The 24472-nt window shown below is 42.6% G+C and overlaps 1 protein-coding gene across 5 annotated transcripts in view; it reads right to left on the reverse strand.

Moving 5' to 3' along the window:
* Positions 1-24472, reverse strand: part of cnot8 (CCR4-NOT transcription complex, subunit 8) — a 36180-nt gene that overhangs the window by 6328 nt on the left and 5380 nt on the right. For 2 of the 5 annotated variants that reach the window (XM_085995603.1, XM_085995607.1), the window contains exons 2-4: positions 7365-7514; positions 3474-3667; positions 2617-2778 (exon numbers count right to left, since the gene is read on the reverse strand). In XM_085995603.1, the coding sequence (XP_085851729.1) occupies positions 2617-2778; positions 3474-3667; positions 7365-7481 (473 nt within the window). In that variant the 5' untranslated portion in view covers positions 7482-7514. Of the gene's footprint in view, positions 1-2616; positions 2779-3473; positions 3668-7364; positions 7515-7861; positions 8164-8226; positions 8341-8994; positions 9090-24472 lie in introns of those variants that run through there. The other 3 variants (XM_085995604.1, XM_085995605.1, XM_085995606.1) reach the window with 3 other exon arrangements.

Consider the following 24472-nt stretch of genomic DNA (forward strand, 5'->3'; position numbering starts at 1 on the left):
TCAGCAACTCCGACAAAGCAATTTCTCAATCTCAGCCATGCAGGAAACTTCAAGCTTAAACCCACATTGCATCATAGAATGATACAGCACACAAGGAGGCCAGTCGGCCCATCGTGCCTGTGCTGGCTCTTTGAAAGAGTTATCCAGTTAGTCCCACTCCACTGCGCTTTCCCCCCCACTTCAAGTATTTCTCCAATTCCCTTTTGAAATTTACTATTGAATCTGCTTCCACCAGCCTTTCAGGTAGTGCATTCTAGATCACAACAACTCACTGTGTAAAAAAAATTCTCCTGATCTCCCCTCTGGTCCTTTTGCCAGAAAAAAAGCACACAAAGCACTGGGGTTAATTTCTAGAGGGACAGAACTGAAAAGCAGAGAAGTTATGTTAAACTTGTATAGAACTTTGGTTAGACCACATGGAGTACTGTGAACAGTTCTGATCGCCATATTATAAAAAAGATATAGAAGGTGCAAAAAAAGATATACTTGGATGATACCAGAACTGAGAGGTTATACCCATCAGGAAAGACTGAACAGGCTGGGGCTCTTTTCTCTAGAAAAGAGAAGACTGAGGGGTTTGAAAGGGTAGACGTAGAGAAGATGTTTCCACTTGCAGGGAGGCCAGAACTAGGGGCCATAGATAGTCACTTTACCCAGAGTGGTTAGAATGTGGAACTCGCTACCACAAGGAGTAGTTGAGGCGACTAGCATAGATGCAGTTAAGGGGAAGCTAGTTAAACACAAGAGGGAAAAAGGAATACACTGTAGAAGGATATGTGGATGGGTTAGATGAAGAAGGGTGGGAGGAGGCTTGTGTGGGGCATAAGCACCAACCTGGACCTGTTGGGCTGAATGGCTGGTTTCTGTGCTGTAAATACTATGTAACACTATGTAAATACCTTAAATTTGTGTCCTCTGGTGACCCTCCTGCCAGTGGAAACAGTTTCTCCCTATTTACTCTCCACTTAGCCTTCTCTGCTCTAAGGAGAACAATCCAGCTTCTCCAGTCTCTCCACATAACTGAAGTCCCTCACCCTGGTACCATTCTAGTAAATCTCCTCTGCACCCTCTCCAAGGCCTCGACATCCTTCCAAAAGTGTGGTGCCCAGAATTGGAAACAATACTCCAGCTGAGGCCTATCCAGTGATCTATAACCGTTTGAGTGGCACATATCAGTTCCAATATAAACTCTCCTGCAGAAAAACTTCCTCAGCATAATTTCTCATTGTGAACCACTCCAACATATGGGACAGAAAACAGATCCTCTCTCTTACTATGCAGCAAAGTAATGTGTTAGTGATTGAGAATTGCAACTAGAGGCAGTGCTGGGGAATGTCAACTTGGTTTATTTTCTAAATCACTGGCCAGCTATCTTATAAGGAAGCATTCTGTTCGCAACAGTTTGTAGAAATTTAAAAAGCATTTCAGCTTCAGACACCAACTGCAATTCACTGCATAAAAAAATACTTGGGAAGATAAGCCCATGCATTAATAAGGGATTGGGTGGAGACTGTGGACAATTCATTGCCAGGGAAATGGGGGTCTAGCTACAGATGGAAGTGAATATCAAACTCCAGCTCTTAAGGAAATTTCAAAAATAAAAAAGCAATACATAAAATTTGGATTTTCTATCCTCGAGTTAAAAGCACTTGATTGCTCGAATAGCTCAGGTGGTAAATGCAGTGTCAGATATGGCACTTGGCATACAGGTTCAATCCTTGGTATGTGCTGAATTAGCTTAGCTCACCAGGACAGCAATGGGGATGCTACAATTGGCTTCAGCACTCATAGGCAGGGACAATGGAAAAATGCAGGGTGTGACAAAAATAGTCTTTGTTCCACAAGACATATGCAAAAGGTGCTAATCACTGCCACAGTTTTGAAGAAGGGTCAAACCCGAAACGTCAACTCAAATTTCTCTCCACGGATGTTGCCTGACTTGCTGAGTTTTTCCAGCATTTTCTGTTGTTATTTCGGATTTCCAACATCTGCAGTATTTTGCTATCGCCACAGACAGTATGCCTGGGTTAAATCCACAGTCACCTTTGATCCCTAGTCAATCAAATTGTAGGTTCCTTAATAGAAAGACGAGTATTTCATATGCTGATTCTGTTTCAACCACAGAGACAAAGGTTGTTTTTCTAATTGTTATCAAGCATCAAGAGATTAGGATGCCAATAAGCCTCAGTTCACATATTGTCCACTTGAGTGTTAAAAATAATTAACATTTTGTTCTGAGAAAGGATCAGAAGGGACTTGGTCTACTTATGGAAAGTACCTTTCAGCCATGAACAGGAGAGCAAGTATTGGGAAAAGACCAAACAAGGTGTCAACTCCTGATCATTTTCCTAGTCATCCTTGTGTGTGTGTGAACACAAGAACTAGCACAGCTACGATGGCTTCAACATTCAATTTGCCTGCCCACAGTTTGTTTAAGATCACATGAAGAATGGCCAACTAGCAGAGGGACCAAATGGCAGCCAGTGCCTGCTGAACTGTATTTCAGCAAGAGCCAGCGTCTTCAGGAGAGGAGAGAAAGATGTGGGGTGGGGAAGCACGTGATCAGGTCATAATCTAAATCAATGTCAAAATCTTCACTTAATTGCAGGGACCAACCTGTGAAATGAAAGCCACTTAACATTATCACACAGCACCACCCCAGATGTCATGAGCAGCTCTGCAAAGTAAGAGGTTTCAATCCCTTCTTCTTCATGTTTTTTGAACTGGAGCCCAGAAGTTCTCAGTAGGTCTATCGAGTCTTGTGAGTACATGTCCTCCCTTTAAAATAAAACAATTCTCAAAGTGTTTTTTCCCCTCTATTGTGACCTGCAAAATTAATGACCATTCTATACACAAACTCTAATTTAATCTAGTTATTTTTTCATAAAAAAAGTAACCCTTGAAGGTTGCTTCACCCCTTATACAATTACCACATGCATGATTTATCACTGTAGTAAAAAGCGCTGTAGCCAAGAGTTACAAATTATAATACAAGATTTTGAAGCTGAATCACTTTATGGAAATTAAGTATTAGCCAGTTAAAATGCACATAGGTACCGCCATGACTCAGTAAGTTTATCCAGTAAATAACTATCACATTGACCAAGAAGGTACCATTTACAAGCCAAATCTGTAATGAGTTAATCAACCTCATCCAGAGTGGCGCCACAATGGCATTAGCACAACTGGAGTGGGGGAATTGGAGTCCTGCTCCTGATCACTATCCAGCAAACCCTGCTGGAAGTGCACGTTTATGACACTGGGCAAGACCTTCTGGGATAGAGCTCAGCTGTCATGGCCCTATAGTCAAATAGTTTGTTGAATAATGACCACTTGGATGAGGTACTAGAGGGTGATCAGCACGAATAAAATCATACTCCAGCAACACATCAAGCCTTCAAGAGAGATGGGGAAAGAAGGTAAAGGGGGAAAAAAACAGATGCATACAGTTGGGCAGAATTATCTGTACTTACGTAAGGTTGAATTTAAAGTTGAATTGCCAAGTGGAGGTTCCAGGAGGGTACTGGTTTTTCTCATTCATGAACGTCAATCCTAGCTGAATGATTTTCAGCAAGTCCACATTACATCGCAGAAGCTGGTACTGGTAATCTACAGTGCTACGGAATTCTCCAATTGGTCTTACCACAACACCAGGAAACTCTGTATCCTATAAAAGGTAAAATATCGAACACTGCATAGTTGATCAATTATTAATACAACTTTTTTTTAAATCTTAGTAAATTGATGACCCAAGGGAAATAAAATAAAAACGGCTCATGAAATGAGTGTGAAAGTTAAGTATTTGTGTCACACGTAACAGTTGTTGGCTGAGCACAGAACAATCTCACTGATGTGGAGACCCAGTTCTGCAATACTGGATCCAGTTCCAAACCCATAAATGGGTGGAGATTTAAGGAAATTGGCAAAAGAACCAGAGGCGACATGAGGGAAACATTTTTTACACAGCGCGTTATGATGATCTGGAATGTACTGCCTGAAGGAGCGGTGAGTGGTAAAAGCAGATGCAATGACAACTTTCAAAGGGAATTGGATAAATACTTGGAGGAAAAATTTACAGGGCTAGGGAGAAAGAGCAAGGGAGTGGGACTGATCTTTCAAAGAGCCGACACAGGCACAGGCACAATGGGCCAAATGGCCTCCTTCTGTGCTATATGATTCTATGTATAGCTGTCCATTCATTATGTTGGGCAGCTTCAGTACTGGTCTTATCATGTTGATTTGCACCCCAATGGATACCCACAAAAAGGATGAGGGGGGAAAAGAAAAGAATTATAATACAAATGTGAAAAACGTATGCTTGTGGAACAGCATATTAAGCAGTTGGAGAGGAGACAGGAATCACTAGTGTGGCCATATTTGTAATACTGTTTGCTACTTTGGGTAATTGGGTAGATACCTTCAAAACAACATTGATGCATTGAAGAGGGTTCAGCGAAGAGCAACAATGATAATGGAGACACACAAGTTATAAGTACAGAATAGTAGAACTATGCTTGTTTTTATTACAGAAAAGATGGAGTGGCAGGTGGTAAAATGCAGGATCCAGGTCTTGATAAAAATGTAAGCAGTTTTGAACTATGAATGTAGAAAAAGATGGCATAGTGAAACCAAGTCAGATTCAAAATGAACCTGATGATTATAAGGGAGTCCCCCCTCCCCCAGTGAATATGTGGACCAATCTGCCAGCAAGAGAAGTTGATGTTATACCAGTTAATTCCTGCAAAAAGAATCTGGATAAATGTACAGATCAAAATTACTCAAAGAATATGATGGTTTCTATGCAAATGAACACAGAAAATGCTGAAGAACACCAAGGTCAGGCAGCATCTGTGAAGAAAGAAACAAGAGTTAACACTGCAGGTCATCGACCCGAAACGTTAACTCTGTTTCTCTCTCCACAGATGCTGCCTGACGCAAGTGTTTTCCAGCATTTTCTGTCTTTATTTCAGATTTCAGTATTTTGCTTTTGCTGTAGTTTCTATGCTGCTGGGATCACAGGGGTGGGGATTAACAGTAGAGATGCAAGAACAAATAAATATTCTGGAGTTTCACTTATTTATCTTTAGGATCAGGTAGCATTTGTGCAGAGCTTTACTTAAGTTCAAATGGGTGGTAGAATGTATACTGTGTGTTCCTTAAGGAGCTTAAATGGGTGTCAGAAAGTATATAGTGTGTAGAAGGAACACACCTGGTGCACCAAATGGCCATTCCCCATTCCATGATTACTTGCGCTCAGAAATCCTCTCTCATTATTGTCATACCTCCCAATCAGTGTGTTTTCATTGTCACTGATTATTCTTGTAATGATTCATTAGTTGGTACCTGAAGCCCAGATTTCAGGGCAAATCCAACTTTTGTTTGTCACGATAAACAGTATGGGAAGATTTAAACTAGCACCACTGGATAGTTTGTTGGGGGAAAAGACAGCTTTAAGGAATTCAAACTAAATAAAAATGGGATGTTGGGTGCAATGCAAGATTATTAACTTACAATCCTAGAATGGACAGAAGAGAAGAAAAAGGGTTTCAAGTTCTGAATTAGGCCTAGCTAATGACAGAATACCAGCCCAAAAGGGTTTGGAATTCTCCTCTAAAAAGGACTAGAGAGTACTCTTTTCACCTTAATGAAAAAAAAATTGCCTCTCCTTTTTCAATCTCCAGTCTTTGAGAAATTCCCTTTCACCAGTGGCGCAGACTTCATTAGAAACTGGTGTAGGGAACTGTGGATTCTTTGGTACACCCTCAATCATCAAATACTGGCATTATGTATTTAATGTTTTGCAGTACTAAGGCATACCAACTACTACTAACCCAAGTTTTATACTGCTGCTTGTATCCTAACTCACTGCAGGTCCAGTTAAATTATTACCCCTGTGCTCACTGATGACATTGGCACCCAGTCTGGCAATACCTTGATTTTAAAATTCTCAACGGCCTTGCCCCTCCCCATCTCTGTAACCTCCTCCAGCCCTACAATTCTCCAAGATCTCAGCGCTCCTCCAATCCTGGCTTCTTGCACATTCCCGATTTTAATTGCTCCACCATTGGCGGCCAGGCCTTCCGCTACCTAGGCTCTAAGCTCTGGAATTCCCTCCCTAAACTTCTCCGCCACTTTACCTCTCTCTTTTAACATGCTCCTTAAAACCTACCTCTTTGACCAAGCTTCTGGTCACCTGTCCTAGTATCTCCTTACGTGGTTCAGTCAACACTCCTGTGAAGCGCCTTGGGACGTTTTAGTATATTAAAGGCACTATATAAATGCAAGTTGTTGTTGTAAGTAATCAACAAAAGCATTTCTGATTTCCTTTCCTTTCTCAGAAGTGATTTCTTTTTGTGCAAGGAAGAAGAAATAAAGAGCCATTGCAATCTTGCCTCTTGGGCCTTATTCAGCTTTTCTAGCAATATGCAAACAACATGCCTTTTCTTTAGTTTTCTGGGAAAATGTCAAAATTGTAGCACTCTCACCTCTGTCAAAAGGTCATTGGTTCAAACCCCACTCAAGACTTGACCAAATAATCTAAGCTAACAATTCAGTGCAGCACTGAGGGAGTACTACACTGTCGGAGGTGCTGCCTTTCGAATAGACTGAGGCCCAATCTGCCCTCTCGTGGACGTAAAAGATCCCATGGCAGTATTCAAAGAGCAAGGACTTTTCCCATTGTCCTGACCGACATTTATTCCTCAACCAACATCAATGAAACAGATTTATCATTCATCCCGTTGTTTTTTTTAATAGGATCTTGGTGTGCATAAATTCACTACCACGTCTCCTCTGCACAATAGTACTTCATTGGCTGTGAAGCCACTTTAGGGTCATGACAGGCGCTATATAAATGAAAAAGTTATTTTTCCTTCCTCATTGTAGGAAACTGTATGTATAACTATTTTTATTTCAAGTAAATACCTCCTCATCCTTACTTGATAAATTTTAAAATTTAGAACCTTTTTAAGTTACTTCTTTGCCCAATTGAATTTCCCATCCATTCATTCACCATCCCTTTCCAGCAAGCAAGGCAAGATATTCCCAGGCCTCTTCCAGTACCACTTCATTATTAGGCATTAGATTTCTATAGTGTCCAAGATTAGCCTAGACTAACCCTTCAATTACGAATTGCTTGGACCCCACTCATTGCTTTATTACAAACTAGAGCCCTCATCTTCTACTCTAACTCCCCAAAACTTATGTATAATCAAATGCCATCATATAAATGCAAAATGTCAAAGTACTTACATAGCAATACTTGTTTATCTTCATCCCCTAGGTTTCTAACCAGTTTGTTTCACTCCATTTACATCAGGTAGTCACAATTTAACCACTCTTTCACATAGTTCGCAAACACTTACCATAGCTATATAGTTGTATTTCTGAATAATCAGGCGAATTTTTCTCATCTCTTCTTCCAGGTTATTTGCCCATACCTCACGGATTATCTGACTGTGGTCTTCTTCTGCAGCTGGCATTTTGAATAGGTTGCCAAAGTGGGCTGATGAGCACTGGAAACAGCAAAGAACATAAACTGATGCAGTTTTAAATTCTGAACACTAAGTTCCTCACATCGTTTTTACTGTATTTAGAAACAATTGTTCATATACAAAAACTGGCCTTCTATGTTTTAATTCAGAGTACATGGGATCCAAAAGGATGAAGTTCCATCATCTTCAATCATACACCAAATATACAGAATAATGAGTGATTGAAGAATTCAGAAATTTTGTGCAGATTCGATCATTTTTAGCAATGATTTGATTATAATCTATCTAGAATTGACTAATTCATTCCATCCGTGCATTTTATTTTTTTAATATAAAATAAATTCCTTGGTGCGACAAAATGCATTTACTGAGATTGCAGAGTCTCCTTAATGTGGGTTGCTGTAATATCGCATCATCCAATTTATCCTGCACGCCGAAGACATGAGATACACACAGTATACGGTATGTCGGTGTAGGAGCTTCTGAATCAGCAGCGTCAGGTCCGAAATAAAAGTAGTTGCATCAAACGAAAAATGAAAGTGCGTTTGATGTTGACGCGGCCGGACCATCTGTGCTGCACACGAGTAGTGGCGGGAACGTTTTCAACGGTGGGCCGGTTAACCTCCCCCGCCAATTTGTGGCTTTTTCCGTCTCGTCGCAGCACTTCAAACGCGCCAGTCCAAGCTCGCAAACGACCTCCTGCGCGTCACTTCAACCAAAACCCACCGCTTACCTTGCAGACGCCACTCCCCAAGTGTAAATAAAACTCGGATTCACGGAGCGCCTGAAACACCCGCTCACAGACTCCTGTTTTTAATTCGCTGCAACTCCGGCAGTGTCCGAGCCACCCGGAGCTAATTGTGAAAGGACAAAGACAGCAACGACGCGCATGCGCGGTGTCCGCTCGGGGCGGGGCCAATCCAAATAGACGACGTCAATCACTCTCAATAATTCCAAGGCTAATCAAAGTGCCGAATGTACTTACACAAAATGGTGAATGGACTCCAATGCTAAGACCCGGGTTTTAATTAGGCGCACCTTTAAAAAAAAACTAGCAGTTTTTCCACTAATTCCAATTGTAAAGCCTCTCACTCGATGAGTATATTCAAGACTGAGATCGATAGATTTTTTTATGGGAATCAAGGGATATGGGGATTGGGTGGGAAAGTGGAGTTGATGTAGATGTTCAGCCATGATCTTATTGAATGGCAGAGGCAGGCTCTGAGGCCTACTCCTGCTCCTAATCCTTATGTTCTCTCCTCCATTGTTGCACTCGATGGGACTGTCCTTGCTTGGTTCCACACTTAACCTATCTGGTCGTAGCCAGAGAATCTCTAGCAATGGCTTTTCTTCCTGCTCCCACATCCTCACTTCTGGAGACCCCCGCAAGAATCTTTCCTTGGCTCCCTCTAGGGTTGCAAACTCTAGTTGGAGGCATTCCTGGAGTTTAAATCATTTGATGTTCTGACCATGTGAAGTCTGCAAATGTTATTGCATTTACCTTATAACGGTTGGGTCCCCTGTAGTTGAGCATCTTTGCTCGTGGTTTCACGGCAGCAGCTGTTGTGTGAGAAGCACCAAGAACCAGGAGGCCACCCGTGAGCAGGTGAAGAAGGGAAATTGAGGATGGGTAAAAGGGGAACCCAAAGATGGGGGTGGGATTAGTAGGGGGGAGCAAGAGGCGGGAGGAACTTTTATTCCACCAGTAACTAATGGTAACTCACTGAAACTGTACCGATAACTAATAGTATTCTAGTAACAGTCAGATTTCCCTTGTAACTAACAGTAATACAATAATCATGATAGCCTATTAGTAACTGGTAGTAACAGGTGAAACACCCTGATATCCTACCTGTAACTAGTAATAATCCTATAACCAGCATTCACTCTGAAACTACAGCCAGAATCCCACTGTACTGCACAAGGTGCGGCCAGGCTCCTCAGTTGATGCCACTTTTAATGGTCCCGATCTCGCTCCCCATCCCCTTGGGCTCTGGTTGTGTGTGAAGGTAACAACTCTGAACCAAGAGCCTCAGTCAGAGTCAATTTGTACTTGGACTTCATACGTCAAAAATAGCCAGCACAGACCAACCTGATCCAAACTGAGAGATTGCAAAGAGCAGGACAGTGTTTGGGACCCCTCACAGGTCACATCACCCATTTCTAAACCACTCCTTGGGCTCAGACTCAATAAGAGAGTTTCAATAGAAATGATTGAAATTACAGCACAGAAGCCCATTCAGGCCCTGGTGCCTGTTCCGATGCCGGCACTCTCTGCCGTAACCCCATTCTCTCCCCCCGCCGCCCTCCCAGACCCTATATATTCCTCCTTTTCAAATATGTATCCCATTCCCTTGAAATAATGATCTAGTCTCTACCTTAATAGTCACGTGGTGAAGCATCTCCTGGTCTAATAGCCCTCAGATCAAGAACCTTCCATCTCCCTTCCCCATTGGTGCTTCCAGTGAGAATCCTTGGTCTCAGTCCCCTTGTTCCCAATTTGCCCACCACTGGAAACAATCTTTCACTGTTTACCGACAGTAAAGTCCCCAGGTTTCACTCACCCCTTCACTGGCTGCTCCTCTCACAGCACGGCTCCCACTAACCAAATTGCAGGAAATACAGGGACCCATGCCCACCCCAAACTCGTCACCCTTTTCCCCCCACTCGAGCCACAATCCCCTGACACCCCCCCACCACAGGCCCTAGTCTCCCTCTCTGACCCAAGCCGAGTCGATGATCCATATCGGCCTACTCCTGAGGTCCCCACCATCACAAAAACCAGTCTTCAGCCAATTCGATTCAGTCCACGTGCTATCAAGAAATGGCTGAGCGCATTGGATACAGCAAAGGCTATGGGCCCCGACAACATCCCGGCTCTCGTGCTGAAAGACTAGTGCTCCAGAACTAGCCGCGCCTCTAGCCAAGCTGTTCCAGCACAGCTACAACGCTGGCATCTACCCGACAATATGGAAAGCTGCCCAGGTATGTCCTGTCCACAAAAAGCAGCACAAATTCAATCCAGCCAATTACCACCCCATCAGTCTACTCTCAATCATCAGCAAAGTGATGGAAGGTGTCGTCAACAGTGCTATCAAGTGGCACTTACTCACCAATAACCTGCTCACCGATGCTCAGTTTGGGTTCCGCCAGGACCACTCGGCTCCAGACCTCATTACTGCCTTGGTCCAAACATAGACAAAAAAGCTAAATTCTAGAGGTGAGGTGAGAGTGACTGCCCTTGACATCAAGGCAGCCTTTGTCTGAGTGTGGCATCGAGCCCGAGTAAAATTGAAGTCAATGGGAATCAAGGGGAAAATACTCCACTGACTGAAGTCATACCTAGCACAAAGGAAGACGGTTGTAGTTGTTGGACGTCAATCATCTCAACCTCAGGACATCGCTGCAGGAGTTCCTCAGGGCAGTGTTCTCGGCCCAACTATCTTCAGCTTCTTCAGCAATGACCTTCCTTGGATCATAAGGTCAGAAGTGGGGATGTTCACTGATGATTGCACTGTGTTCAGTTCCATTCGCAACTCCTCAGATAATGAAGCAGTCCATGCCCAAATGCAGCAAGACCTGGACAACATTCAGGCTTGGGCTGATAAGTGGTAAGTAACATTCGTGCCACACAAGTGACAGGCAATGACTATCTCCAACAAGCAAGACTCTAACCACTGCCCCTTGACATTCAACGGCATTACCATCGCTGAATCCCCCACCATCAACATCCTGGGGGGTCACCATTGACCAGAAACTTAACTGGACCAGCCACATAAATACTGTGGCTACAAGAGCAGGTCAGAGGCTGGGTATTCTGTGGCGAGTGTCTCACCTGACTCCCCAAAGCCTTTCCACCATCTACAAGACACAACTCGGGAGTGTGATGGAATACTCTCCACTTGCCTGGCTGAGTGCAGCTACAACAACACTCAAGAAGCTCAACACCATCCAGGACAAAACAGCCCGCTTGATTGGCACCCCATCCACCACCTTAAACATTAATTCCCTGCACCACCGGCACACTGTGGTTGCAGTGTGTACCATCTACAAGATACACTGCAGCAACTTGCCAAGGCTTCTTCGGCAGCAACTCCGAAACCCACAACCTCTACCACCTAGAAGGACAAGGACAGCAGGCGCATGGGAACACCATCATTTGCAAGTTCCCCTCCAAGCTGCACACCATCCTGACTGGGAAATATATCGCCGTTCCTTCATCGTTGCTGGGTCAAAATCCTGGAACTCCCTCCCTAAGTGCACTGTAGGAGTACCTTCACCACACTGCAGCAGTTCAAGAAGTTGGCTCACCACCACCTTCTCAAGGGCAATTAGGGATGGGCAATAAATGCTGGCCTTGCCAGCGACGCCCACATCCCAGGAACAAATAAATAAAAAAATGGCTCCATCCTGCTATGTCCCTGACACCCCATTACCACTCTCCCCAACCCCCTCTCTCCTCCAAGCCCCCATCCCTCCGACCCTAAGCCACATCCCTAACACCCACATCTCGACACTCCCATCTCCCTCTATCCCCCGACATCCCCATTCCCCTCTTCCGTCCCCCGCAACCCTCCAGTCTGATTCTCCCCCGTAATCCCTCAGTCTTCCTATCTCCCTGCGATCCTCCAGTCTCCCTCTACCCCCACGACCCTCCAGTCATCCTCTACCTCACCCCCCACCCCAGTCTCTCCCTCCCCCCCCAGTCTCTCCCCCTCCCCAACCCCCTGAGACATAAGTTATTTTTCAGTCAGGCACTGGAGAATTGATTAATTAAAAACATCTTTATAAATACAGGCTTAATTATGTTAAAACAGCTGGTTTACAGTGCAGTCCTGTCAGCTGGAAAGGCTGGTCTTGCTTCACAATCACACAAACAGCACCAATAAAATTAAATACTGAAAACTGGGTTCAGAATGAAAAAATAAGTACAAATAGAAATCATTTCACAATAAATTAACTAGAATTAAATGCAATATTTATTGGTCATATAAAACTGATTGAATACTTATGAGGATGAAGAATTTGTTAACACCTTTATTCCCGCTCTCATTATGAGAGGTGCGTAAGTCATCTGGTTGTTGACAGCTCCCAGTTCCAGCTAATGGAGGTGCACCAGCTCCAGAACCTGAATTACTCCCTTGTGTTTTTGTGACCAAAACAGATCTCAGGTGCAGCCCAAACAAAGCAGTGTACAGCTTTAGCATGATATGCTCCAAAGAACTGTTTTGCTTAAGTTCAGTTTTCTACTTGTTCAGTTGATGTTTGCTCCAGTGATTGGAAATATTAAGCACCAAATCTACTAATACCCTGTATCTCTTCCAACTTCACCCACAACACCATTAAAAAAAGTCACTTATTAGTTGGTCTATTTACATATTTTAATATATTTTCTAGATCTATGCCTCTTCAGATTCAACTATGCCTCCTCCCACCAGTTCATATTGTCTGCAAAATTGCCTAGTTTGCACTGACCTCAATCCAAGTTGTCGATATAAATTAGAAACATCGGATGCCAATTCAAATCTCATGGGCATTCTACATAGCACTTAATCCAACATTAGTCCTCTAATAAGTACCTGCTCCTTCCTATCTTTCCAATTTCTTGTCCATTCACATCTTTTAACTTGAATTCACATCATTTTAAGATGAAGTAGCAACTTTTTGTACACAACTTCAAAATTATGAGCGGCTTTGATAGAGTAAATAAAGAGAAACTATTTCCACCAGCAGGTGGGTTGGTAACTAGAGGCCACAAATTTAAGATAATTAGCAAAAGAACCAGAGGGGAGATGAGGAGATTTTTTTTTTAACGCAGCGAGTTGTTATGATCTGGAATGCACTGCCTGAAAGGGTGGTGGAAGCAGATTCAATAGTAATTTTCAGAAGGGATTTGGATATATACTTGAGGAAGTGTTATAACAAATTTTTCCTTTTCAAGGTTGGTCAAACAGGTTCATATCCTTCTGAAGCCATTTTTGTTTTTGTTAACTAGGCAATAATCATACAGGTAATCCTCAAGTTTTCCAAATAATCCAGTATTGACACAAGACTATGATATCTGTAATTGCCCGTGTCTGTTTTGTCACCATTCTTTTTAAATGGATACCACATTAGCTCGGTTCCAATCTAGCAGAAGCTGCACACTGTCCCCATTTCCTTCATAATAGCCATCTACACCCAAGAGATTTCATCCCTTGTCATTCTTAGTGCCCTTGGACCAATACCACCCATCCCTTGGGATTTGTTTGTGTTCAGCCATTTTAGGACCTTCTTTCTTTCTTCATCCTAAATGATGTCAGTTATTGATCATACTTAGATTATTTATGATTATGCAGAACATGTTCCTAGTGTTGTCTCCAGTGAATACTTGGAGATAGTAATATATTATTTTATATTCTCGTTCACTTCAGCTGTTAGCATCTTTTCGCACTATCACCACTTTCCTGACTGCCTTCTTACTCTTATGCACTAAGAATTTGTTGTGTTCAGCATCTGAAACGATGCTAATTTCAAGATTAATTTCCCCCCTCTAACCATCCTTTTAATACACTTCTGAATGTTCTTAAATGTTCACAATGTCCCTCTCACCTTCCTTCCTGCAGTATTTGCCACAGGGTGAATGTGCTTTCCTCAGAGAGGATCCCAGGATACCCTCATTAAAAATAAGAATCATAATAAATGGTGTGATATTGAGGCCCCCTGCTGGAGCAGTTTTCCACCTGTGAGTACCCTGGTCTCAAGGAAGCTTTATGAACTGGGTCGTTAAATATGTGGCACAGGATAAAAATGAGCATATACAGAACCTTAACACAGATTTGGTATGTTTGCGCACAGTCCTGTTCATTATAATTGTTGAAATGTTCCACATCTATGATTTAAAAATCACAGCTATAATTGAATGTGTATTTCTAATTGCTGCTTGTAATAAAATATTGCACCTACAACAATATTGATTTGTTGAGGATTAAATAGTAAACTATTCACCAGAGGAGAATATATGTTATCTTAGGCTTTGAAACAATGTTAACATAATTAAAAGCTTGTATCAGAAATATGCATATTACAATATTAGTGATTTATAAATACTGGGTTTATTTCATGAATGCAAAGATCCATAAATCAAAAGCACCACAGACACAAGTAACATAAATCAGTATTATGCCACATTGCTATTGATGTTATCTAATTTTTTTTCATCAATTAGCATAGAGTCATTATAAAAGATGTAATAGCACAGCACTTGGAGAGCCACGAGGGTAGGGACACTCCTGAGGTTGATTTGCGGGGAAAAACAAACATCTTCCCGTGAGGAGTGGCGTTAGTAGCAGTACACAGTAGCGACCTTATCGAGTGGAGTACGTCTGGGAGGACCTCTTGCCAGCGGGAGGTAGGGAGGCCTTTAGACCTTAGTGCTAAGCCTAAAAGTACTGGGCAGAGACTGTAACTGTAAGGCCGTGTCTGCCATCGTGTACACGGAGGAGCTGATCCGAGACTCCTTTATTGCGGGCCTCAGTTCTAATTACATTCGGCAGAAACTCTTTGGGTAAAGAAGTTTCTTCTGAATTCCCTATTGGATTTCTTGGTGACTATCTTACATTGATGGCCTCTAGTTATGCTCTTCCACACAAGTGGAAACATTCTCTCTGTATCAAGGCCTTTCATAATTTTAAAGACCTCTATTAGGTCACCCCTCAGCCTTTTTTCAAGGGAAAAGAAACCCAGCCTGTTCATCCTTTCCTGATATGTATACCCTCGCATTCCTGGTATTATTCTTGTCTTCTCTGCATCCTCTCCAGTGCCTCTATATCCTTTTTATAATATGGCAACTAGAACTGTACGCAGTACTCTTAAGTGAGAGACTTGGCATTGAAATACATGAAGGGCGTGAAGTTCTGGTACTTACCCAGTAGTTATCCATTAAACACGCCAGAAAAAGTTAAAAGTTGGTGCATTCAGGTATAAGTGAAATTTTAATGGCATACGTCTTAATTACTGCCAAAGAACCTCTCTGGCCCTGAAAATTTAATTTTACAAGTGTGGAGTCTCATTCCTTCAGAATGTAATTATTATTGGAGACTTTAAAGAATAATTTTTTTTTTTGCTTTTTCTTTCTATCTCTTTTATCTCTCTCTCTTAATGCCATCTTTCTTTCCCTCTCTTTATTTTACTTTCTGTACATGATTTTACATTGAATTAAATATTGTAATTTATACTTCTTGCATGTCTCAGTGAGGATTCTTCAATCTGATTGGTTGAGGAGAAACGCTGTTGTTTGCCCAGCTCACACACGCCACCGATTCCCTGTAGAGGACGCCGCGCTGAGAAAGAATCAATTGCAATCGTTCGTTGCCACTCAAAAGCCCACTAAAAGTCTGTGGGCAGCTGTAAGCATAATGAATTGCAAGCGCTGTTCCTTTGCCGCTGACCACAAAATCCGGGCTAATGAATTTTAATTTTGTATCCCTAACAGAATTTTTAAAATCATAATAGTAACAATGTGAAAGTTAAGGTCAGCACATACACACAAATAGCTAGTCCACATACAAAAGATTATTTGTTTGTAATTTTCCTGGGAGTATCAAATCCAAAATTTCTGTTAGGTCTTTGCAAATACCAATCCCAGGCAGCCACTAGAAGGTGCATGGCAGCAGCTTTAAATGACTCTCCTTTTCATTTTCCTTTATCAGAGCACCATTTAGATTACCAAATTAGCAGCATGAGGGATGAAATTTACATTGCCCGCTGCAATGCTACTGCGCAAAGTTACTCTTAACACCCCATGTTAGCGCACTACATCAAGATAACTCAAGCTTATATACCAGTAAATTTATTCAAAGGTTTTTGTCAGCGCTAAACTGTGGTTTCTACATTGTCAGGACAAAAGTGGTTACTTTTTCCTAATGGGTGTTATATTTTAATTAGCATTTTTAATTATTATTCCTTATTTTCACTCATTTCATGCCATTTTGTGACATTACCACGCAATCACCCCTTCAAATTTTACACAACACTATCAATGAATTGCTGCACAGGAAAAAATTAAGCCCATTAAGGCATTTTGGTGTATCGATCGCCAATGGTCATGATCAATGCCATGAAACTATGCTAAAGTGAATAGGTTGCTAAGCTATATTTACAGAAAATTTCACTATAAAACAAAGCACACCATTTTGTCCTTGTGCAAGACCTTGGTTAGGCCTCAGTTAGAATACTATGTTCAGTTTTGGTCTCCTCACATGGTGGGTGATAGTGAGGCTTTGGAAAGGGTGCAGAAAAGGGTCACAAGATTAATTCCCAGTTTAGTTACCCAGATAGGCTCATAGAGCTGAGTCTCTATACTTTAGAGAAGCGTAGACTATGGGGTGATTTGATTGACGTTTATGAGATGACAAAAGGACTAGACTGTGCGTAGACCAATTGTTTCAACTGAATAGGTTAGGAGGGATCAATGGGTCACTCTTATAAATTATGCAAGGGCAGAAATACATTGGATGTTAGGAAGGTCTTCTTTTCTCAGAGAATAGTGGGTCTGTGGAACAGGTTGCTGATTCATTCCTTCAAACGAAAGCTGGACCTACTTCTGGCTGGGGTGGCGATCACCTCGTACAAGAGATAGATACCTTGTAACATTAAGAAAGGTAAGAGAGAGAAACCAGGAAATTATAGATCTGTTAGTCTAACATCTGTTGTGGGCAAGTTATTAGAATCTATAATAAAGGACAGAGTGACTGAGCCCTTAATAGAGAAATCTGAGCTGATTGAGAGAGACGTGGATTTGTAACAGGTCTAACATGTAACATGTCTAACGAACCTAATTGAATTTATGAGGAAGTAACTAAAGTAGCAAGACAGGGGAATGTCTATGGATGTAGTTTATATGGACTTCCAAAAGGCATTTGATAGGGTTCACATAAGACACTGTTAGCTAAAATTAAAGCTCATGGAATTGAAGGCAAATTATTCACCTAGTCAGGAGATTGGTTAGGCAGTAGAAGACAGAGAGTAGGGATAATGTGTATGTTGTACACGAATTGGAAGGAAATGACTAGTGGTGTCCCACAAGGATCTGTGCTGGGGCCTCAACTATTCACTATTATGCTATTTAAGTCATTAATAAATATAGAGAGTCATATATCCAAGTTTGCCGATGAAACAAAGATTGGTGGCATAGTAGTGTAGATGGGAGCGTAAAATGACAGAGACATTGATAAAGTGAGTGGACGGAACTGTGGCAGATGGATTTCAATGCAGTGTGAGGTCATCCATTTTGGAACAAAAAAGGATAGATCCAAGGATAAATGCGAAAAGCTAGGAACAATGGAGGTCCAAAAAGATTTACGTACACAGATCACTAAATTGTAGTAATCCAAGTACAAAAAATAATCAAAAAGGCTTTTTTTTATTCATTCACAGGATGTGGGTGTCGTTGGCAAGTCCAGCATTTATTACCCATCCCTAATTGCCCTTCAGAGAGTGGTGATGAACCACCTTCTTGAACCGCTGCAGTCCGTGTGATGAAGTGACTCTAACAGTGCATAGTGGTTTCGTGCAACTGAGTGGTTTGCTAGGCCATTTCAGAGGGTAGTTAAGAGTCAACCACACTGCTGTGGGTCTGGAGTCACATATAGGCCAGACCAGGTAAGGATGGCAGATTTCCTTCCCTAAAGGACATTAGTGAACCAGATGGGTTTTTATGACAATCCAGTAGTTTCACGGTCACCATCACTGACACTAGATTTTTATTCCAGATTAATTTAATTAACTGAATTTAAATTCCCCAGCGACCGTGGTTGGATTGTGAACTCACGTCTCACGATCATTAGTCTAGGCCTCTGGATTACTAGTCTAGCAACATAACTACTATGCTACTGTACCCTCTAGTTAGAAAGGCTAATGGAATGTTAGCCTTTATAACTGGAGGGCTAGAATATAAAGGGGAGGAAGATTTGTGTCAGCTATACAAAGGCCTGGTCAGATCACATCTGGAGTAGTGTATACAGTTCTGGGCAACGCACCTCATAAAGGATGTATTGGCCTTGGAAGAAGCACAGATTCACCAGAATGTTACCCGGGCTCCAAATGGTTAGATTGTGAGGAGAGATTACATAAACTAGGCTTGTATTCCCTGGAATATAGAAAGTGAAGGAGTGATTTGATTGAGGTTTTTAGGATTTTGAAAGGAATTGATAGAGTGGATAGAAACTTTTACCATTGATGGGTGGGTCTAGGACAAGGGGACATAACCTTAAAATCAGAGCCAGGCCATTCAGGAAAGAAGTTAGGAAACACTTCTTCACCCAAAGGGTGGTAGAAATGTGGAACTTTCTCTCACAAAAAGCATTATAGGCTAGCTCAATTAATAACTTAAAATCCATAGATTTTTGCTAGACATGGGTATAAAAGGATATAGACCCAAGGCAGATACAGGTCAGCCATGATCTCATTGAATGGTGGAAGAGGCTCGAGGGGCTGAATGGCCTACTCCTGTTTCTGTGTTCTTAACATTAATCAATGCCAGGGTGGTCTCTTGGATCGCCTAAGGGATCAGAGAAGAATTTTCCAGATTTTTTCCCGCTAATTGTCTGGGTTTTTCATCTGGTTTCTAGCCTCTCCTAAGAGACTGCATGGGCCCGGATGGGTGGGAAATGTATGTATTGTGAAGCACTAGTCATTGCAACAGGCTGGATGAACCAGTAGGTATTTTCCTGTCTGTCATTTTTCGTATTTCTGTAAGCCTGTGCCGATGCTAGTTCGTTAACTTGAGTTACTTATCTAATCCCATTTTCCTATCTTGCCCCATATCTTTGTATATTTTTCTCTTAAAATATTTATTCAATTTAAAATAATGTCTCTGCTTCAATAGCCACTTCTGATAAAGTATTCCCTGTTCTAATAACCCTGTAAGAAAAAAAGTCTTCTAACTGCATCCTTGTTATTCTACTGCTAACACTGAGTCTATGTCCCCTTGTTATTCTACTGCTAATACTGAGTCTATGTCCCCTTGTTATTCTACTGCTAATACTGAGTCTATGTTGTAGTGTATGTGCCTTTAAGAGCCCCATGTGTGCTGTAATGCCGGTAATGGCCACTCGGGCTATATAAGCCTGTATATTGTGTTATATCCGTTAGTACCCCTCCAGACTTTGCTTAGTAAACACCTATGAACCAACTCCTGTCTTCAGTGTCTCTATCAACACACGGACACTACAGTGGCGACAAGTGGAAACGGACTTACCTGCAATTCGGCAGCACCTCAAGGACATCGATTCCTCGGGCGTTCAGAAGACTCAAGAAAGTGAAAAAAGCTGTGGTTTCGCCAGCTGGTGGCAGGTACTGCACTAATCCTTCCTGGGCGTCAGGCTGGGGCTCCAGCGGCTGGCTCCACAGCTGGACAAGCAGCGAAATCGGAGGCAAGCAATAACAAACGGGGAGGGAGCACTCGGGAGACGGCCGGCGCTGCAAACAGGTCGGCATTCAGACCTAGAAAGTCCGGCGGGAACGAGTCTCCAACTGTAAATAAATATATAAAAAAAGAACGGAAACCGCGGGAAACAGCGTTGTCATCGGCAGCAGCGGCGGGAAAGCGCGGGAAGCGCCATATCTTTTCTGCAGAAAAGAAAGAAAAACGCGGGAAGCGCCATATCTTTTCTAAGATGCCTAAGTCTGGCAATATTGATGCTTTTGATAGCGAAATAGAGGATTAGACCACATATGTGGAAAGAGTAGAGGTATATTGCACTGCAAATGGAATAGAAGATGAAAAAAAAGCTTCAGTACTGCTGAATTTAATGGGCGCAAAGGCATACGGGCTGTTACGAAATTTAATCACTCCAGCCAAACCAAAGGACAAGGATTTTAAAGAAATTGTTGATACCCTGCAGGAGCACTTAAACCCAACACCGCTGCTGATAGCGGAACGATTCAAATTCTTCAAGAGAAATCAACACAAGAATGAAAGTAACGCTGATTACCTCACCGAATTAAGAAAGCTATCAAAACACTGCCAATTCGGGGCAGGACTAGCAGATTATCTTCGAGACAAATTCGTCTGCGGTCTCTTAAGTGAAGGAACACAAAAATGGCTGCTTTCTGAAAAAGATTTAACACTGGACAAGGCTTTCAGTATGGCTGTATCATACGAAGCAGCAGCAAGAGGAGCTGCAGAGATACAACAAAAGACACAGGACTTCGGCACCCATGAAATGACACAGGGTTTTGAAAAATGTTATCGCTGTGGCAGATCCACCCATAACCAGAGGGACTGCTGGTTCAAGGACAAAGCATGCAGGCAATGCGGAAAGATTGGACACATTGCACGGGTATGCCGATCTGGACAAAATAAATCCACAGACAGGAAAAAAATCAATAAAGAAAAGTACAGAAAGGTACAAATGATGACGGACAGTAGCTCCGAAGACCAGAAGAGCGATAGCGACTCCGAAAACAAGAGACTAAGCTGTCTCAAATTACATAATGTACTTGCCAAAGATGATTACCAGACCATTTGGGTTACCCTCACGATAGCAGGGTCCCCAGTTAAAATGGAGCTAGATACAGGATCAGCTCTGACCGTAATAAGTCGACGGGATTACGAGAGGCTATTTCCGCATATACCTTTAAAAGACACATCCATTATCTTAAAAACATATACGGGGCAGGAAGTATACCCCAAAGGAAAAATAAGGGTGCCTGTTGTATACAACGGCAAGGAAATACAAAAGTTGTATTTATACATTCTACAAGATGGTGGCCCACCGCTGTTAGGACGTGAATGGATCAGGAAAATACGTTTAGACTGGCACTCCATTCAGGCACTGACGGTGACCGGTAAGAAAAAAACCAATGATGACATCATACCTGAACGATTAAAAGACATCTTGGCCAACGCCAAAGAAGTGTTTCAAGAGAAACTAGGAACCTTGAAAGGCATCACCGCCTCAATAAAAGTGGAAGATGCAGCAATTCCCAAGTTTTTTAAAGCAAGACCAGTGCCATACGCAATTCGTCCAGCAGTCGAGGCAGAGCTGGAGAATTTGGAAAATGCAGGCGTATTATCCAAAATAGATTGGAGCGAGTGGACAACACCCATCGTTCCAGTCATGAAGAAAGCATTGAATAATAATAAATCTGAGGAACAGCGAAAAATTCACATCTGTGGAGACTTCAAGGTGACGGTAAACCCGGTCCTTCACATGGTACAGTATCCTCTTCCGAGGATAGAAGATATTTTCGCCTCACTATCCGGAGGGAAACGTTTCACCAAAATTGACTTGGCACAGGCGTATCTACAGATGGAGGTTGAAGAGGCCTCTAAAAAATATCTCACGATAAATACACACAAAGGTCTTGTACGAGGCCCCTTGGGTCAGAGCGATCATAATATGATCGAGCTCTCAGTCGAGATGGAGAGTGAGGAAATTGAATCAGAGACTAAGGTCCAGAACTTAAATAAAGGGAATTACGAGGGTATGAGACGGGAATTGGGTAAGATTGATTGGGTGGTGTTTCTGGGGGGATTGACAGTGGAGAGACAATGGCAAGCATTCAAAGATAGAATGGAAGAATTCCAGAACATGTTTATACCGGTTTGGCATAAAAATAAACCTAAAAAGGTGACTCAACCGTGGATAACGAGGGAAATTAGGGACAGCATAAAATCAAAAAAAAGGGCATATCAACTGGCAAAAAAAAGCACCAGACCGGAAGATTGGGGGCAGTACAGGATACAGCAAAAGAGGACAAAGGGATTAATCAGGAAGGGGAAAATAGAATACGAAAGTAAACTTGCAGCAAACATAAAGACAGACTGCAAAAGCTTTTATCGGTATATCAGGAGGAAAAGACTGGTAAAATCCCAAGTCGGTCCCTTGCAGTCCGATTCGGGAGAATATATAATGGAGAATAAGGAAATGGCAGACCAATTAAACTCATACTTTGGTTCTGTATTCACAAAGGAGGACACAAATAACCTCCCAGGAATATCGGCAAACATAGGGACTAATGAGAGGGAGGAGCTGACAGAAATTAGTATCTCTAGGGATATGGTGTTGGGTAAGTTGAGGGGACTGAAGGCCGACAAATCCCCGGGGCCTGATAAACTACATCCTAGGGTACTTAAGGAGGTGGCCCTGGAGATAGCAGATGCTCTAAGGATCATCTTCCGGAACTCCATTGACTCGGGAACAGTACCCGTGGATTGGAGGGTAGCTAATGTTACCCCAATATTTAAAAAGGGGGGTAGAGAGAAAGCAGGGAATTATAGACCAGTAAGCCTTACATCGGTTGTGGGCAAAATGCTAGAGTCCATTATTAAGGATAAAATAGCGGAGCACTTGACAAATGGGGAAAGGATCGGACAGAGTCAACATGGATTTACAAAGGGTAAATCGTGTTTGACTAATCTGCTGGAATTTTTTGAGGAAGTAACTGGTAAAATAGATGGGGGAGAGCCAGTGGATGTGGTGTACCTTGACTTCCAGAAAGCCTTCGATAAGGTTCCACACAAAAGATTATCATGCAAAATTAAGGCTCATGGGATTGGGGGCAAAGTATTAACGTGGATAGAGAACTGGCTGGCGGATAGAAAACAGAGAGTTGGAATAAACGGCTCGTTTTCGGAGTGGCAGGCTGTGACCAGCGGGGTGCTGCAGGGATCTGTCCTGGGACCCCAGCTGTTCACAATATATATAAATGATCTGGATCAGGGAATTGGATGCAATATTTCCAAATTCGCTGACGACACTAAACTAGGAGGAGGGGTGGGCTCTGATGAGGATGTCAGGAGGCTACAGTGCGATTTGGACAGGTTGGGGGAATGGGCAGATACGTGGCAGATGCACTATAATGTGGATAAATGCGAGGTTATCCACTTTGGGGGTAAAAACAGGAGGGTAGATTATTATCTAAATGGCAATAGATTGGGAGATGGGGAAGTGCAGAGGGACCTGGGTGTTCTTGTGCACCAGTCACTGAAGGAGAGCATGCAGGTGCAACAGGCGATCAAGAAGGCAAATGGTATGTTGGCCTTCATATCAAGGGGGTTCGAGTATAGGAATAGGGATACCTTACTACAGCTGTACAAGGTGCTGGTGAGACCGCATCTGGAGTATTGTGTACAGTTTTGGTCGCCCCATCTGCGGAAGGATGTTCTTGCCATGGAAAGAGTGCAACGGCGATTCACCAGGCTGATACCTGGAATGGCGGGAATGACCTACGAAGAGAGATTAAATAGTTTGGGCTTGTACTCACTGGAGTTTAGAAGATTGAGAGGGGATCTCATCGAAACATATAAAATTATGGCAGGCCTGGACAGGCTGAATTCAGAGAGAATGTTTCCAATGGCCGGGGAGCACAGAACCAGGGGCCACAGTCTAAAAATAGCGGGCAAATCATTTAAAACAGAGATGAGGAAGAATTTCTTCACTCAAAGAGTGGTGAGCCTGTGGAATTCCCTGCCACAGAGGGCTGTGAAGGCTAATTCAATAAATATTTTCAAGAGAGAATTGGATATATTTCTGAAGGCTAAGGGGATTAAGGGTTACGGAGAAAAGGCGGGGACGGGGTACTGAACTGGTAAGATCAGCTATGATCTCAGACGAAGATCAGCCATGATCTCATTGAATGGCGGAGCAGGCTCGAAGGGCCGAATGGCCTACTCCTGTTCCTATCTCTATGTTTCTATGTTTCTATGTACCAGTACAATCGACTAGTTTTCGGAGTAGCATCCGCTCCAGCTATCTGGCAAAGAGCTATGGAACAAGTCCTCCAAGGGATTCCGGGTACTCAATGCTACCTGGACGACATCCTTGTAACAGGAGAAAACGACAACGAGCACCTTGCCAATTTGGAGCAGGTGCTCACTAGGCTGAGAGAACGGGGCCTACGAGCAAATCGCCCCAAGTGCGAATTTTTCCGAAATCAAATATCATATTGTGGCCACATAATTAATAAGGAAGGGTTGCATAAGTCACCTGAAA

This window comes from Somniosus microcephalus, chromosome 8 (assembly GCF_052327205.1).
Source record: "Somniosus microcephalus isolate GS21.2 chromosome 8, FLI_Smic_1.0, whole genome shotgun sequence".
In the NCBI taxonomy this organism is placed as follows: domain Eukaryota; kingdom Metazoa; phylum Chordata; class Chondrichthyes; order Squaliformes; family Somniosidae; genus Somniosus; species Somniosus microcephalus.